At 37.5% G+C, this 18857-nt stretch overlaps 3 protein-coding genes across 7 annotated transcripts in view; 1 reads left to right on the top strand and 2 right to left on the bottom strand.

The window, feature by feature from the left end:
- Positions 1 to 18857, top strand: part of LOC147846195 (uncharacterized) — a 1020765-nt gene that overhangs the window by 347645 nt on the left and 654263 nt on the right. The gene's annotated exons all lie outside the window — the stretch shown is intronic.
- apoltp (apolipoprotein lipid transfer particle homolog) overlaps positions 1 to 18857 on the bottom strand; it is a 597023-nt gene that overhangs the window by 468335 nt on the left and 109831 nt on the right. The window lies entirely within an intron of this gene.
- The window catches only part of nos1apb (nitric oxide synthase 1 (neuronal) adaptor protein b), a 32812-nt gene that overhangs the window by 13018 nt on the left and 937 nt on the right, over positions 1 to 18857 (bottom strand). For both annotated transcript variants that reach the window (XM_087240429.1, XM_087240428.1), the window contains exons 3-8: positions 14548 to 14640; positions 10676 to 10734; positions 8621 to 8729; positions 6623 to 6701; positions 4655 to 4758; positions 861 to 977 (exon numbers count right to left, since the gene is read on the bottom strand). In XM_087240429.1, coding sequence (XP_087096555.1) covers positions 861 to 977; positions 4655 to 4758; positions 6623 to 6701; positions 8621 to 8729; positions 10676 to 10734; positions 14548 to 14640 — 561 coding nt within the window. The remainder of the gene's footprint in view (positions 1 to 860; positions 978 to 4654; positions 4759 to 6622; positions 6702 to 8620; positions 8730 to 10675; positions 10735 to 14547; positions 14641 to 18857) is intronic.

Genomic DNA, 18857 nt, shown 5'->3' with positions numbered 1-18857 from the left:
ATAATTTGAAAAATGTTGGAAACCTGTATTGACTTCTGTGATATTTGTTTATCCTACTGTAGAAGTCAATGATTACGGGTTTTCATCTATTTTCAAAATATCTTAATTAGTGTTTAACAGAAGACAGGTGGCTCAGTGGTTAGCACTGTCGCCTCACAGCAAGAAGGTCACTGGTTTGAGCCCCAGCTGGGTCAGTTGGCATTTCTGTGTGGAGTTTGCATGTTCTCCCCGTGTTGGTGTGGGTTTCAGCCGGGTGCTCCGGTTTCTCTTACAGTCCAAAGACATTTGCTATAGGTGAACTGAATAAACCAAATTGGCGGAAGTGTACGAGTGTGCATGTGAGAGGGTATGGATGGAAGGGCATCCGCTGTGTAAAATATAAGTTGGCGGTTCATTCCGCTGTGGTGACCCCTGATGAATAAAGGGACTAAGCTGAAGGAAAAATCAATGTCAAATTTACTGTCCTGAATCTATAGTGTTAGAAACACCTCAAGCAAGCGGTTATTAGTTTTTTAATTTGATGTAAAGATGGTATAACAGATACGTAAATAATCTTAAATGTACATGTTTTTTTAAAACACGTTCATTGATTTAAGAATATGATGACCACTAAACACGTCATAACAGTATTGTGAAAAGGGTCCATTGTGCAGCGTGCTGATAGACTGATTGACATTTTAGCGCGTGTGTTCTGTAGATCATGGTGGAAAACTGTTTGATGACCATTATACGTTGCTCATAAAAAATAGAATAGGGTAAAAGAAGAGGGCTGTATTACACTTTAATGCTTGAAATGCCCTTTATGTCGAGCTAAATGTCAGCACAGGCATCATGTGAAAGCAATCTGTCTTGTGATTGACCTGCGCAGAGGCGGCGTGACTCCTCTGCTCCTGCTGCTGGAACTGTCTCTGCAGGAGCTGCACCTGATGGCTCACAGACAGAGGGCTGGAGAGAGGAGACTTCGACTCTTCCTCCACCTGCACGAAGAAAAAGCAGCGTTTATTTACCTTTATTTTCAATTTACTTTACCAAGCAGGTGCCTTCCCCTTAGTTTTCATCCACTCTAGGGTGATTTAGATTCCTAATTTGGCAAGTGCTTTCTTTGTGTTTCAACAAATGGAATAATTTTTGGCGACAAATCGTATTTTGACACATATTTTGGGAAAATGACTTGTAAAAACTTAACAACACACTCTGTGCAAATGTACTACCCTTTTGTTATGTCCGTGGCTGTTTTTGCCCCATTGACTTCCATTATAATGACATTTTTGATCGCAAAGCCATGACACCATACAATCATGCATTTCTTCTGGAGAAAGTCTTATTTGTTTTATTTTAGCTAGAATAAAATTAGTTTTTACATTTTTAAAAATCATTTTAAGGTCAATATTATTAGCTCCCTTGTGCAATTCCTGTTTGATTGTCTACAGAAGAAACCATCATTATACAATGACATGCCTAATTACCCTAACCTGCCTAGTCAACCTAGTTAAGCCTTTAAATGTCACTTTAAGCTTTATAAAAGTGTCTTGAGTAAAATATCTAAATATCTAGGCTGTTTTGCCCCATTGACTTCCATTATAATGACATTTCTGATCGCAAAGCCTTGACACCATACAATCATGCATTCTTGATTGTTGGTGTGTTTTTTTTTCTGATGGGATAAGCTACAATTTGTAATTCTTACTGTTGATTTCTCAGTTGCAGGGCAAAAAAGCTTAATTTCTGGCTTTTATGTGGGGTTATATGGAGTATAGCGTGTGTCTGTGAGAGACCTTTGCGCACTTATCTTGATATGTCTGAGAAAATGAAAAAAAGCACCACAGCTCTCAGAACATAGTAAACATTGTAAGTGTATTTATGCACACATGTTATAATTTGCTCTTATACTTCATAGAACTCCATATAAAATCTGCAAACTATATAATATTTTACCCAGGCCTATCTAAAGGGTTATAAGGTTTAGGGTTGCATGGTTTGCCGGTGATATGGTAGTATCGCGATATTATGGCTCCAAAATACTGGCGGTGCCACTGTAATTTGTAAACGGTAGTATTGTCATTAACTGTATCTACAATAGATAATGTTGGATGTGGAAAAGTCACTCACGTTTGCTCACACGTTTGCCCTTAAATCTTGCAAGTTTTCTGACATTTCAAACTCGCATCTGAATTGATTCATTTCTGTTCCTCTCAATATGATTGAGTAGCGAAAAACAACCCCAACAATCTCTTAAAAAGAACGACTCACAAAGCAAAATTTTGAATTACTTTGGATTATTACCGGATAAAAGTTTAAAAGAAAAAAGGTTGAAAATCCAAAAATAGCAACAGAAAACATTGAAACTATTTTTGACCACACCATGTAGACTAATATTGTTGAAAAATGCTTTTTTGGTAACAAATTTCATTTAATATATTTGTATTTTTATTTTAATGCATTTTTTTTTTGTTGGCCAGTTATCAGCAAAATAAACAAAAAGGACAAATTTTAGGTAAAGTGACATGCAAATAATATTTTTTCAATAATAAGGGAATTATGACTTAAATTCAAGGCTAAATTGTCCATAGTGTATGAGTTTGTGTGTGTGTGTGAATGTGTGTGTGTGGATGTTTCCCAGAGATGGGTTGCAGCTGGAAGGGCATCCTCTGCTTAAAAACTTGCTGGATAAGTTGGCGGTTCATTCCGCTGTGGTGACCCCGGATTAATAAAAGCCGACAAGAAAATGAATGAATGAATGAATTACAATATCGCAATACTACTTGGCATCATGATACTTCAGCTGGTATACTATCGTAAAATGAATTAATGGTATCGTGACATATATTGAACATATGGTAAACATATTTAGTGATTTTTATGAGGCTTCCTTACAGCTGCACCATTTATAAAATAAATATGCAACAGAAACAATACAAAAGCTGTTGTGGTAATTAATATTATTATTACTAGTAGTAGTAGTAGTAATCTGCTTGTAAAGTGTGACGTCACACTAAGCAGCTTCCGGGTCCAATCGTCATATCAAACTGTATGAGGAGACTCAACAAATGATAATAACAAATGTTTACAAACCGCTGTAATACTTTTAAAAAATCAATCGCAATATATGTCCATGCCTAATATGAGATGGCCAGAAAGTGATCTTTTTTTTTTTATAAATTGTTAAAATATTAGTGTTTGTGATGCAGCAAGTCCAGAGACTGTTGTGCACATCATGATTTTACCTGAAATTCACTTTAATGTGAGATATGACTAAAAAGTGGCCATAAATGAATACTTTCTCAATTAAATGAGTAGTGCCTTGGACCCGAAAACAGTATTCCATACATCACGACTTAACTAGCGGATAGTAGCCTACTATTTTGTCGTTCTTACCATTCAATGCAGCTCAGCCATTACATTTTGCACAGATTAATTCAGTGATTAAAACATGAGGCATGCAGTGCACATAAGCAGAGGGCAAAACGTTCGTAGCAATTAGAAAACCATTCAAAAAAGTCGCCTCTCAATGCAAAAAGAGTGTTAGGTGGATCAGCCCCTTACTCTGCTTTCTGCATTGATTTATACAGAACTTTTACATTTATTTACATTTATATATGACATGTATTTTATAAATAACTAAATGAATTCAATTTTAGACAGCTGGCTGGTAATTATTCATTTTTGTAGTCCTACTTTTGATCTTGGCCCAAATTCTGCCCTAAAAACGTGAGGGATGAGCACACTCTAGAGTCTAGAGTCTATAAATAACAAAAAAAAAAAAAGAAAAAAAACAGGTGAAACGAGCTATAAAAGACCACAGACATGTTCTACCTGCTAACCTTTCTGTTGCTAAACATTTTTTAAGTCACTGTGAATAAACATGGAGGAAAAATAATAAGGTATAAATAAAAACTTGTACACTGAACAAAACATTTCTTGAGTTGAATCAAATGAACTTTTTAAGTCATCTCAACTTATATCAATCAAATGGGTTACAAATATTAAGATAAACTTGGCATAACTTAAAAAAAACTTTGTAGTTCAAAACTGATTAACTTATTAAGTTATGTTAATGTAACATTAAAAAAAAACATTTAAACTGTTACGATTACCAGCGATCGTATTCCATTAGATCGCTGGTTCTTACTCACCATAACCTTGGACTACAATTCCGCCATTGTTGGACTACATTTTCATACATGCACTCCGGTCACAGACACACATGCTTCCTCATCTAAACTGATTACATTCACACCACCTGAGGATTGTCAGAGACTGATTGCACACACTATTTAAGCCACACACTCACCCATTCAGTTTGTTGAGTCTTGTTTACTGTCAGTAGCCCTACAACGCGGGTCCCAGTCTTGTTATCCTGTGTACCGACCTTAGCCTTGTTAGCATATTTGTCTGCCGCCTACATTTTGACCTCTCGCTTGTTACCGATTATGATTCTGGACTGCCTACACATACCCATTTGCACCTGTATTGACCTTTGCTTGCCTGACGACGATTAAACTTGCATATTGGATCTTACCTCAGTTGTGTGCGTCCGTGGTTACATATACATAATACACTTTTTTTTACAGTGTATTGTTTCCAGATATTCTGCTAGCTGAGGGAATTATTTATACAAATAAATTAGTTATTTATTAAGTCATGCAGACTTTACCTTTTCATCTGTCTCCGGGTCAGCATCGCCTGCTCTCTCAGTGCTGCTGCCAGCAGCCACTGCTTCATCTTTGCTTCTCTCCTCTTCTCCTTTTACAAGCCATGCTGCCAATGCAGATAAAGCAAATTAGAAATCAAATAATCTTTTAAAATACCAAAAAAGTCAAAGACAAGTTTCACAGGTATAGATTAAGTCTCTTTATTTTTTTTTCCCCTAAATATGTTTATTGAATTTTTGTAACCTTTTTGCTCCATCAACTAAGCGTACAGTGATAATGCTGCCTAGAGAAGTCCACACCAATCTTATATATATTTTACCTATTATGTTTTCCAGCCGGGCTACCAAAAATTAATCCGGCCAGCCTATTGAACTATCTTAATTTAAGGAGAAGTATAAGCTATTTTAGTGTTTTTGAATTCTCACACAAATTGGGTAATTATGTTGTACAGTATGTCATTTTCATGCATTGAGGTACTATTATCAGTATGTGTTTGAATTTGCATTTGTGCAAATTGATGTTGTCAAAAGACCAGAGGCCTCATGTACGAAGACTTGCATTGAATTCATACTAAAACATTGCGTACATGTAAATGTGCGTACACAGGAACAAATTCAGATGTAGGAAACGGAATGCGCGGAATCCCACGCATATTCACATTGTACATTTGAATTACCATGAAACTGAGCGCACGTGCACGAGCGCAAAACCCCTCCTTGCCTCCTCCCTCTAATAAATATGGTAATGACTTTTCTTTGGCAAAACCAAACAAAAAAGCAATGGCAAAAGCAAGCAAAAAGAGAAAATTTGAACAGAATGTGAACTGGAGGCGCTCCTTTTGGAGTTAGACCAAAGAAAAACGATGTTATTACCAAGTTTGTGGTCCGGAATTAATAACAAAAGAAAAAAATAGAGTGGGAGAGTTTTGCTGATGCGGTTAACGCAGTGGGGTCTGAACATCGCACTGTGAGTGAATTAAAAAAGAAATAGTCTGATGTAAAGGTGTAAAATTTTGTAGTGTCTATTTAGGCTAAGTGTCAATAGCACACCTCGTTGGAATGAGCTAGTTGAGCGATTCCCACCCATCACCGTTTGATTGACAGTGTGAAATCTGGCGTACGCAAAGTTTCTGTGCGTTCGCAGCGTTGATACAAGAGGCCCCACGTTATTTGGTACCAAACCCAATTTCACTTTTCTCCCCACATCAGATTTTAATTTTTACTTCAATGTGCTACTCAATGTTTTTTTTTATTTTAACTCTGATTGCTTGTAAATTCACAAATAATTTACAAAGTAAATCATACATAGCACAGATCATATATAACAACAAAACTATGATGCTATGAATCTGAGGAAAACGCTACCAAACAAACATTTTTTTAGGTTTAATAGATGATTAATTCGTAATTTGCCAATTAGATTTTTACTGACAGACTAAATTTAGCCTTGTTTTACCCAAATCATCTATGTTTAGACATCTATTTAACACAAAATTGCTTGCCAGGTGATGAAAAGATTTTGTATCTATTTATTCTTTAAGCAATTTACCAAATAGATCAACCAAACAGTGCACTATTTAGGGTAAAGAGGCCAATATCTGATACAACCTGTTTGTTTCTATGGAACCTGATTATGTTCACCTGTGCCTTGTTTATATAGTTTTTGTGTATTTTGATGTGTGTTTATAGAGTGCCTTGTTTTGATTTACACGTTTGTTCAAATAGATCTAGGTTGTATCAGATATTGGCCTCTATACCCTAAAAAGTGCACTACACTATTTAGGGTATAGGGGCTAATATCTGATACAACCTGTTTGTTTCCATGGAATCCGATTATGTTCACCTGTGTCTTGTTTATAAGGTCTTTTTTAAAGGATGTGTGTTTATATAGTCTCTTGTTTAAATAGAAAATTTGTTTATAAAAACAAAACAAAAAGGTGGAAATGTGAGTGTAGTTCAATGTCTTCTTACCGTCAGCATTGTCTAGACTCTGTTTATGGCAGACCTCAAACGCCTGACCCACGGTCCGCACAATCCTCATGGCTTGGCTCTGAGACACAGATGGCAGATCTTTAAGCAAACAAAGCTTAATTGAACATGTCAAAAATGCCTCTGCACATGCAAATAAACATCTGTAGTTTTTGATATGGGTCAACAAAAAACTGGAATATGGGATATGGGTCCTTCACTGGGATATACAGGGGAATTATTTCATCTCCAAGAGAGGAAAGGGGATTTATAGATGAGATGGACAGATTTAGGGAAAGAGAAGAGTGATTGAGAGAGGGAGAACATTACATCCATAAATCAATTGCATATTACAGTGGTGCTGTCAAAGTGATGGATTAGATCATTTTAGATGGTCCCCGGTGCTCTCTACAAAAACCCAAGCCAAGAGACTCATACATATGAAGCTTATGCCAAAATCGTTTTCTTTTTTTTTGGAGAAAAAAGGCTAACCTGTCTCACTGATTAAAAATATGGCATGAGAAATAAAAAAATAATCGCAACAGTCAGAAAATATCAATTCTAATTAATATGAAGGTTGGTGCGATTTTCTGTGTGGATTTGGGTGAGCTTAATTTAATAATTGTTGTTTTATTTAGGAATGTATTTATATAAACTCACCAGCCACTTTATTAGGTACACATGTTCAACTGCTTGTTAGCACACATTTCTAATCAGCCAATCACATGGCAGCAACTCAATGCATTTAGGCATATAGACATGGTCAAGACGATCTGCTGCAGTTCAAACCGAGCATTAGAATGGGGAAGAAAGTGGATTTAAGTGACTTGTGGCATGGTTGTTGGTGCCAGACTGGCAGGCCTGAGTATTTCAGAAAGTACTATATTCAGTTGATAGAAAGGCAACAGTAACTTAAATAACCACTCGTTACAACCGAGATATGCAGAAGAGCATCTCTGAATGCACTACATGTTGAACCTTGAGGCAGATGGGCTACAGCAGCAGAAGACCACACCGAAAGAGGGTGTAATATTTCATTTTATACATTTCCAGCTCATGATAACGTGATCATTTTGGTCACTATTATCACAATATGATATTTTGATGCCGTTACGGTCTCTAGTTGGTATAAACTGGCATTTTTGATGTTGTCTATCAATTAGTGCTGTCAATCGGAAAAAAATGTACTAATTAATCACACTTTTTTTAATTAATCACGATTAATCGCGATTAAATTGGACAATAGAAGATCGGAAAAACGTTGGCTGGTCTGATGAGCCTCCATTTCTGCTGCAACATTTGGATGGTAGGGTCAGAATTTGGCATCAACAACATGAAAGCATGAATCCATCCAGTCTCATATCAATGGTTCAGGCTGGTGGTGGTGGTGTAATGTGTGGGGGATATTTTCTTGGCACACTTTGGGCTCATTAGTACCAATTGAGCATTGTGTCAACGCCACAGCCAACCTGAGTATTGTTGCTGATCATGTCCATCCCTTTATGACCAAAGTGTACCCATCTTCTGATGGCTACTTCCAGCAAAATAATGCACCATGTCAAAGCACGAATCAGAGACTGGTCTCTTGAACATGACTATGAGTTCACTGTACCAAAATGGCCTCCACAGTCACCAGATCTCAATCCAACCTTTGGGATGCGGTGTTACGGGAGACAAATCTGCAGCTACTGCGTAATGCTATCATGTCAATTTGGACCAAAATCTGAGCAACATTTCCAGTACCTTGTTGAATCTATGCCATGAAGGATTAAGGCATTTCTGAAGGCAAAAGTGGGTCCAACCCAGTACTAGTAAGGTGTACCTAATAAAGTGGCCGGTGAGTAAATTTACTACACAGTAGTTTCCATATTTGTTTCATTTTACTTAAAAACATTTTAAAAGTAAAAACACAAAAGTATAAAATAAAATTACCTTAACATTTACTCACCATGCCAGGCATAATTGGGATGTGCTATTGGCAATCTTTGGCTGCATTCTTACCTTTCTCTTCGATTTGAAGACATTGCAGCGAAACACATTGCTTTTCTTGTCTCTTGCGATATAACTGAATATCTTCAGGTCCTGTGAGTCATGTGAGACGTAAAATATCCTGAAAAGAAAGCAAAATGACTAATGAGCTGCAGCTATTGACCTTAAAACGTCGTATTCCCATGGCAACAACAAGGCCATCATGACTTTCCTGACTTGTCCCTTTGTCATGTCATGAAGCATTACAGGAATACATTAAATGTGCTCACTAGGTTTTGAAAATGCATGAATAAATGCTTCATTACATTAGCGTAAAGATAAAACAAAAGAAATGTATCACAATTACCAGTTTTCAGATGGCTAGTATTTTCATTTTTAATTGTCATTATCATGAAAACTGTGATTGATTATCATGATTTTGAGAGCTTTTAGAATATTGTGAAAAGCTTATTGCTAAAGACTGCACAGTAAATGCATGTTTATACAAATACATTTGAAGCCAGAATTATTAAACCCTCTTTATTTTTATTTTTTTAATCATTACCCAAATTATGTTTAACAGATCAAGAAATTTTTACAATATGTCTGATAATATTTTTTCTTCTTCTGGAGAAAGTCTTATTTGTTTTATGTCGTCTTGAATAAAAGCAGTGTTTAATTCTTGAAAACCCATTTTAAGGTAAAAAATGTTAGCCCCTTTAAGCTGTATATTTATTTTGATAGTCTACAGAACAAACCATGGTTCTATAATAACTTGCTTAATTATACTAACCTGCCTAGTTAACCCAATTAACCTAGTTAAGCCTTTAAATGTCACTCTAAGCTGTATAGAAGTGCCTTGAAAAATATCTAGTAAAATATTATTTACTGTCATCATGACAAAGATAACATAAATCAAAAAATGTAAAAATATATTAAACAGGGGGGCTAATAATTAAGGGGGGCTAATAATTCTTATTTCAACTGTTTATAGTTTATAAACAATTATTTTTTATATACAGTTAAAGAAAGTTAAATATGTGTAAACAAATCCATAATGCATGGCTCCAATTTTTGTGTTGTTTGTCACAAAATAACAACAACAACTAAAACAACTGTTGTCAATATTTCAGTTACAAAACCGAAAGAGGGTGTAATATTTCATTTTGTACAGTACATGTTCAGCTCATGATAATATGGTCATTTTGGTCACTATTATCACAATATGATATTTTGATACTGTTACGGTCTCTAGTTGGTATAAACTGGCATTTTTGATGTCGTCTATAAATTAGTGCTGTCAATCGCTAAAACAAATTAACTAATTAATCACGATTAATCGTGAATAATCGCATTCAAAAGACTGAAGCTTGTCATTTTAGTTATTCAAATGTTAAATTAATGTAAACGCAAGACAAAAACTATTTAAATTAAAAATATAATTGTTTATTAGAATTTTTGTTTAACTTGTAACACAGATTTCTTCATGTAAACAACATACCCACAATAAACCATCAAGATCCTGGCTTGACAGCCATATTTATTACAGAAATTAAAACACAGGCATGTTAATGCCATTTGAATAAAAAAAAAAAATCAATGCCAATAAAGAAAAAAATTGATTTCCATGTTGGATTGTAAGTGGACTGCAAAAAAATGCCAAAATTCAGGCATTACAGATATGGAAAATGGAAAATAATAATAGTAATAAAGTATTGAATACAAACAATTGTACTCCACAACAGGAAAAAAAACCCTGCAATTGCGTTATTTTTTTTAACGCGTTAAATATTTCAAATTAATCGCATGCGTTAACGCACTAATTTTGACAGCACAAATGTAAAACTAAAGATGACTGATCCAAGTCAACATTAATGATGTTAGTGTTAAACAACCTGTGGCACTGGAAACAGGCTGTTGCTATGGGGATTTCGAAGACATTCTGCTTTATATTGCAGCTCACGGAGTCTCGTAAAAGGTCATTGTACCCCCCACAGGCCACATCACTCCAGTCATGAGCAAAACTAGTTATTATCTTATGGACAAAATAATATGTTTTGTAATCAATGCATTAAAGTAACATCATACCTGAAAATAGGGTCCTGGGCCAGTGTCACCGGACTTTCGTCCCAGCTATACTCGAATTTCTAAGGGAAAAATACATTTTAGTCAAGAAATGAGCTCATATGTACTTGTCTAAACTTTGGGTAGTTAAAATGATAGTTCACCTGAACATGTAATTTACTCACTCTTTACTATCTCCAAACATGTTTAAGTTTTTCCTTTTCTCAACACAACACAAGATATTTTGAAGAGTAGCCATTTACTTCTATAGTATTTGTGTTTTTCCCAAGCAGCAACCCTTCCGCTCTCCCTCAGGAAGCCAATACAAAAGTAACTAAAACTGCAATTCATCTGAAATTCCGCTAGTCCTGGCCGCTCCTGGCTCCAAAACAGAGCAAATTTCAATTGAGCCTACTGTTAGAATAGCCAACTTTACAGCAGAAAAAAAGGTGTTTACAGCCTGGTACAAAAAAAGATTTTGGTTAATACAGCTAATATTACCCTTCATGACAACTGTGAGGGGGGTGAATTTTTTTAAAACTCATCTGTTTCCTTTATATTAAGTTATATTAAGTTTGCATAATTAAGGGCGTGGCCACTTGAGTGACAGTTAGGTCTCAATGGTCGCCGTCACGTCACCTCAGCTGAATCCTGCAGATTAGCCACTGAACTCGACACATTTATCGTATTTCTGTGATGTTTTATGTGGCTTTACACAGTCAACTGCCTTTTGGACTTGTTTCCTACAATTATTAGATGGCATGGCATGCTGAGTGCACTTAATTGTGCTCACAAACCATTCATGTGGCCTCCGTTTCCCATGTGAGTAGAGTTATATACTTATATACCACCTCTATACATGTGTTTGTTTTATTTAAGATCATTTATCATTTATATTTATATCTAGAGCTGTAATGCACTCCAGAATCTGACAGATTGATTAGCTGTAGGCTCTAGAACAGTCATCTGAAGCGTTATCATCATACAGTGTTATGCTGGATGTCATCTGTAGCTCCGCTCACCCTCCGCCTCTTTGCCCTTGTTTGGTATCCCGCCGTGGGTGTGATGATGCGCGAACAAAATGGCGATGGTTGGCCGCGCCTACTTGTTGCTTCTTTTGCGCTCTTTAGAAACCTATGGGTGACGTCACGGATACTACGTCCATGTATTTTACAGTCTATGGTTTTTCCTTAGTATTAAAGTCTGCATGAACTGGACGTTGCTGAGACTTTTATTTCAGTATGTTGATGGATTTGGATTTCTGCCTTCTAATCCGTCCAAGCATGGGTCAACGTTTATCCTTGTTCTCATTACTTTATTAATATGATTATTTGAATAAGTATTTACCTTTGAAATGATTTTGACTATTGAATAAGTTAACACACTGCTTAATGTAAGAATGTTCAGTGTCCTTGTTCCTCTCTTTGTCTGTCTATTTTAACTTTATTTTTCAGGAGCCACGAAACCAGGTCATAGGTCATGGAGACGTTTTCAGTGGAACTGCTGAGCCTGATGACTGGAAACAACTGTTTCTATTGTTATTTCTATGAGTTAATACTGTCTAAAGCAGGGGTGTCTAAACTCGGTCCTGGAGGGCCGGTGTCCTGGAGAGTTTAGCTCAAACCCTAAACAAACACACCTAAACCAGCTAATCAAGTCCTCACTAGGTATACTAGAAACTTCCTGGCAGGTGTGCTGAAGCAAATTGGAGCTAAATTATGCAGGACACCAGTGTGATTTTGCTATATTTATGGTTGATTCTTTTAAAGTGATTTCCTTTTTATACGAAATAGACTTTGTGAATGCTGTTTATCCCAGTTTTATACTTGTTTGATAAAGCGGCTGAGAATACGAAGAAACAACCTTGGGTTTTTATAACAGATTGTCTCTTGCCTGTCTATATGCATCTGATGGGTCAGTTCTACAGGTCTGAGACCAGGGGCCTCATGTACGAAGACTTGCGTGAAAATCTTACTAAAACATTGCGTACGCACAAAGCTGTAAATGTGCGTACGCAGAAAAAATTTCAGATGTATGAAAGACTGCGTACGCCGAATCTCACGCATATTCTTTTGTACATCTGAATGAACGTGAAACTGAGCGCAACATGCACGAGCACAAAACCCCTCCCTGCCTCCTCCCCCGTATGAATATGCTAATGACTATGCTAATGGAAAAACCCAACGAAAAAGCAATGGCAAAATCAAGCAAAAAGAGAAACTTTGAACAGAATGTGAATTGGAGGTGCTGCTTTCGGAGGTAGACCGGAGAAAAGAGGTGTTATTTGCAAGTTTGTTTTCCGGAATTAACAACAAAAGAAAAAAATATAGTGGGAGAGTTTAGCTGATGCAGTCAACACAGTTGGGTCTGAACATCGCACTGAGTGCATTTAAAAAAGAAATAGTGTGGTTTATAACTGAAAAATGTAGCAGTACCCTTAACAGTCTCAGTGGCGCACCTCATAAGAAGCATGTGATCACGTTCTGACATGTTCGAGCATAATCTCGGCTCGAATCCAGCGTTTAATGAATTCTTTATTTTTTTCCCCGCTACATATCAGATTTTGCCCACTATTTATCAAGAGAAAGACAAGTAGGAATCATCAATAAGTTTGTGCATCATATTTTATTTGCACATTTATTGAATGGAAATGTTTCTGATTCACGCATGCAAATTCATCTTCTTTATAGCAATGTGCGTGCGGTAAATCGCTCAGATTACATTGGGAAAACAGGCGACCGCTGCAAATTGTGCTTTAATGTTTAGCTGGTCAACTGTATGGTATGGAAATCTTACATACCTACTATATGAACCGGTCTCATACAGCTGCCATTGCAAGGCTCAGACACTTTGTAGAGAGGAATTTAACACAACGGCCTCTAGGAGTCGCCAATGGAAATAAAACAGACACGCACAAAAAATGTGCGTACGCCTGCCAGAAAGCTGCCGTGAACCTGCGCACATTCCCACGTTCAGTTCATTGTTAGTAAATCCAAACGTGAGCGATTCTGAGCGTGAAACCTGGCGTACGCAAAGTTTTTGTGCGTACGCAGCGTTGATACATGAGGCCCCAGGTCTTAATTGTATACGGGCGACCTGACCCAAGCCTCCTGTTGCCATCCCTTTCTGGACTCAGATATGACCCCGCATTGACGTACATATTTAGAATTGTCTATCTTTGCCATGACCAATCGTAACAGTTTACCGGAATCACACCTTTTCTGGTCTCAGATGGTATAATTGTTGTTGATTTTCTGATTGTAAGCAAAACGCACTAAGAAATCATTGCGAGTGTTGAAGCTGGCTTCTGCTGTGGACTGCAAACTATCTTCATTAAACTTTATTTATTTGAATCTCTGACTCCAGCTCTTCTTCATCTAAGAGACTGGTCATTATTTGGGTTCAAACTGTAAAATACCCCTACAATGTACTTGCAACTGAAACAAATATTGAGAAGCTGACGGGGCTTTCTTCTGCATATCATTCACTCATAACAAACTAACAGTAAGAGGGGCGTGGTTGAGGTTATTGATATACAGTTGCTATAGAAGCCCTCACGACAACCAAAGGACCGCCACTCCAAACGCAGAAGCAGATGGTCAGACTTTGATTGAAGGTTACCAAAACGAAAAAAATTCAGGGAATTAACTTGCACTGATCAGTTATTCACTTTAAGAACAACAATGTGAGATAGCAAAATAAATATTGTAAATTTAGATTCAGCATTCTTCAAAATATCTTCTTTTGTATTCGACAGAAAAAAAACACTTAAGGCTGAGTATATCATGAGAAAATGTTCATTTTGGGGTGAACTATCCCTTAAACGCTGTACATATTTAACATCAGAATATATTTTCATTATAACAATACTAGAAAGAAAATTTGAAACACACCACCTTTTTCTTTTTCCGTAAAACAACCTTGACACCATCCACTGACACGATGAGGCTGACTTTCTTCTTCTTGATGTTCTTGATTTTAAACTCATACTATAAAAAACAAACAAAAACAGTTAACGGATCCATGAATCATGACATGAGCCTTATCATGTTTACTGTACCACCTTGTGCGGTGTAAGTCATTTACAAGTTTTCAAATAATTTAAATACAAAGAAACACTGAAAGATAAATGATTCATTATCTGAAGATTGTTTTCAAAACAAACACAGCAAAAATAAGTAATTTTTTTTTCAATCGTTAACTGAGGCTTATTGAAAAGCACGTTACAATCTTTAACAATATACATCCATCTGCTGTACAGTACCAACAGTATGTACTCATTCATTCATTTTGTATGTACCACCAACTAATCCAACACATGTCTTACACAGCAAATGCCCTTCCAGCTGCAACCCATAACTGGGAAACACCCATACACACTCATACGCTACGGACAATTTAGCTTATTCAATTCACCTGTACCGCATGTCTTTGAACTGGAGGGAACCGGAGGAAACCCAAGCAAACATGCGGAGAACATGCAAACTCCACACAGAAATGCCAACTGACACCTTACTGTGAGGCGATTGTGCTACCCACTGCGCCACCGTCCCGCCAACACTATGTTTGATATAAGTGAGTTGCTTATTGATTCATACTTCATGATATGCTTCACAATTCTAAATATGCAACTAAAACCTGAAACATTGTATGTGTAACTGAGTACCACTAACGCCTCTATCATGTGTTGCTAGAGCAACTCTTGAGATCAGGGGAGTGTGGTTTACCAGCTGGCCTCCATTACACTTTTCCACCTCAAACTCACTCTCGTTTGGGTCACGGCACCAATTGAACCCCCCTACCCACTGTTAACAAAGAGGCTAAAATCCCCGACCTTTAGCATCAGTTACATATAATTAATTTACCAAAAGAGGCTCGTTGGAGGGCTGCATTTTTGAAAACCATGAATCTGCTCGCAGTTGTTTACACAAATCCACCTAAATACATTAACGGTGTCAGGGTTCTGCCACTCTGGTCGTGTGAATCTCTGTCTTGGCAGAGCATGCGCGCTCCCGCTTAATGTGGCCGCGTGGGCTCTGTGTGCCTCGGACGTGCGCGCTCTTGTACTAGTGTTTGTGTTTTGTTCTGTCTGTTTCATACTCAGCGTCTTCGTCTAGTTGCTTTCGGTTTTGGTTGACGCTGAGATGAAACATGCGCGTTGCATATGTGTGAGCGCACTGTAAGGTGTTCATCTATCGTGTGCTTGTGTCATTGTTTGGTTAATGAGTTCTCTCATTGGCTGCGTGTTCTTGTCCTGTTTTATGTGAGCACATGGCTTGTGTTGTCTCTGTGTCATGTGCTCTGCTCTCTATTGTCTAGTCCCACCCACCTTGTAAACCCATTATTAGTTAATTATGTCCATCTGATTGTGTTAATTTACTTCTGCTTATATTCTCCTCATGTCTGCTGTCCTGTCCGAGTTTGTCGTCTATACTCCCCCTGTGTTCCTGCTCCAATCTTGTCTCGCCAGCCCAGCCAAGTTTGTTTGTGTCATAGTTATGTTTTTCCCCCTTGGGGTGGTTTTTGTTGTCCTTTTTGTTTTATTTTAATTAATAATAAGCCATCTTCTGTTGCATTTGAGTCCTCGCCCCCTCATCCGTCCAGAATCTTGACAAAATCACCTTTTTCTTTTGAAGTATGCCAACAAATATTTCAGACTCTCATTTAATATGTTTTGTTGGGTTTTATTTTTTATAATAAAATCAAAATCAAGTGTAGTAGTGCAACAGAATGTTTGTTTGATCATATTTTTTTTTGTAAACCAACAATGATATGTGTGTAAGCCATTATTTAAAACAGCCATTCTTTAAATGACTTTAAACGTCATTATGTAAAACAGTAAACTATGGTCAATTGTTTGGTAGAGCGGCAGTTCAAGGGTTAAAAATGTTCTTTGGAAAAGCAACTCAAAAATTACATTTAACAGTAACGGATTACTTGTTTGTGTGAGTAATCAAAGTAATTCAGTTACTTTTTGATTGAAGTAATAGTAACTCTAAGGTACTATTTTTCAGTAACTAGCACAACACTTATCATCGCTTTGTAAATCAAAAAGGTGATTCTCTGAAAATAATGCATAAGCATAGTCGCGATCAGTGTATAAGCATGAAGGAGTACTTGACAACCAAAACAAGAGGTATGGACAATCATGGCATTGTGTGTGTAGGTGCATTTGATGCTTAACAAACTAACATTTCTTAGACTGGCTACAAAAAATCATTTTGACAGCATTTTCGTCTGAATAACATATCTGAAGACTACATTATGGGCGATTTTAGCATATTGCACTGATGAGATTCAAAAATATCATCCACCAATAAAGATGATATTACTTCTGGGAGCAATCAGGAAAATGTCCTAGCTCTGTTCGATGCAGACTGCATGGGTAATTAAAGCCTAGGAAATAAACAGGATATTCACTGGGGTGGGCATAAAGGGAATGCACTTAGCATACTAAAGTATGGATGGGTTTAAAGAAGTCCCTTTCATATGAAGCTTTGGATAATATGGACCACTAGCAAGTCAAGCTCCAGTTACTCTCAGTTCTCCTCAAAATACATCAAATAGATGCTGATATCTGATAAAAAAATAAAAACTGAAGCAAAAAAACTACTCACTTTATGTTCCCTAATGAGAATTCTTGCGCAAACATGTCTAAACATTGCACGGAAATATTCTCTTTCATGGAGAAAGGTTGATTAAACTACACTGTGCTGCTGATGCCAGCACACTGGAGCAATCTCAGAGCCATAAATACAGCTGCACTAAAGCTCTGAGCAGAGGAAACATGAACACTGTTTACTCTGCTTACATACTATTACAGTAAACAACTCACACCACATGAATTGATGCACCTTAAACTAACAAAATTGATGAACATTTTTCATCATTTCAGAGTCCAAAGTTTTGAAAAACCATCTGAGATGGCTACATGGTAATAATAATAATAATAATAATAATAATTCCTTACATTTATATAACGCTTTTCTGGGCACTCAAAGAGCTTTACACACAATGTGGGGGGTGGGGGGGGGATCTCCTTATCCACCACCAGTGTGCAGCATCCACCTGGATGATGCGACGGCAGCCATTTTGCGCCAGACCGCACACCACACACCAGCTGATTGGTGGAGAGGAGACAGTGATGAAGCCAATTGGAATATGGGGATGGTTAGGAGGCCATGATGGACAGAGAACAGTGGGCAGATTTGGCAGGATACCGGGGTTAAACCCCGACTCTTTTTCGAAGAACATTCTGGGATTTTTAACGACCACAGAGAGTCTGGACCTCAGTTTAACGTCTCATCCAAAAGACGGCGCTCACAGAGCAGTATAGCGTCCCCGTCACTATACTGGGGCATTAGGACCCACACAGACCGCAAGTTGGGCGCCCCCTGCTGGGGCCACATCACTAACACCACATCCAGCAGCAACCTAGCTTTCCCATGTGGTCTCCCATTCAGGTACTGACCGGGCGCAGCCCTGCTTAGCTTCAGTGGGCGACCATGTGAGAGTTGCAGAGAGCTAGCTGGCGGCAAAGAAGTGCTATAATGTAAAAACAAATAAATAAATAAACTTTTGAGGCTGCAAACTTCTAGGTCACCAATCAAAATACATTTGTGACATTAAGCATGGGAACGGTTTGCTTGGTTAAAGCTCAATAATAATAATGATAAAATATAATAATAATAGGGCGTCACGGTGGCACAGTGGGTAGCACGATCGCCTCGCAGCAAAAAGGTCACTGGTTCGAGCCTTAACTGGGTCAGTTGGGATTTCGGTGTGGAGTTTGCATGTTCTCCCCCGTGTTCGCATGGGTTTCCTCCAGGTGCTCCGGTTTCTCCCACAAGTCCAAAGAAATGTGCTATACAGGTAGGTGAATGGGGTAAGCTAAATTGTCCACAGTGTATGTGTGTGAATAAGCGTGTATGGGTGTTTCCCAGTCATGGGTTGCAGCTGGAAGGGCATCCGCTGCGTAAAACATTTGGTGGATAAGTTGGCGCTTCATTCCGCTGTTGCGACCCCTCATTAATAAAGGGACTAAGTCGAAAAGAAAATGAATGAATGATTGAATGATAATAATAAATATTATTTTTACTAGCAATATTTATCCACGTCTAGGGTCATAGTAAAAGCAATACCGATAATAATATACATGGCCAGGTGGTTGTAAAATTTATTAATTAATATCATCACAACGCATGTT

Source organism: Danio rerio, chromosome 2 (genome assembly GCF_052040795.2).
Source record: "Danio rerio strain M-AB ecotype USA chromosome 2, GRCz13ab, whole genome shotgun sequence".
NCBI classification, from domain to species: Eukaryota; Metazoa; Chordata; class Actinopteri; order Cypriniformes; family Danionidae; genus Danio; species Danio rerio.
Note: the sequence above shows the minus strand (reverse complement) of the source record. Positions and strands in the feature narration are given on the sequence as shown.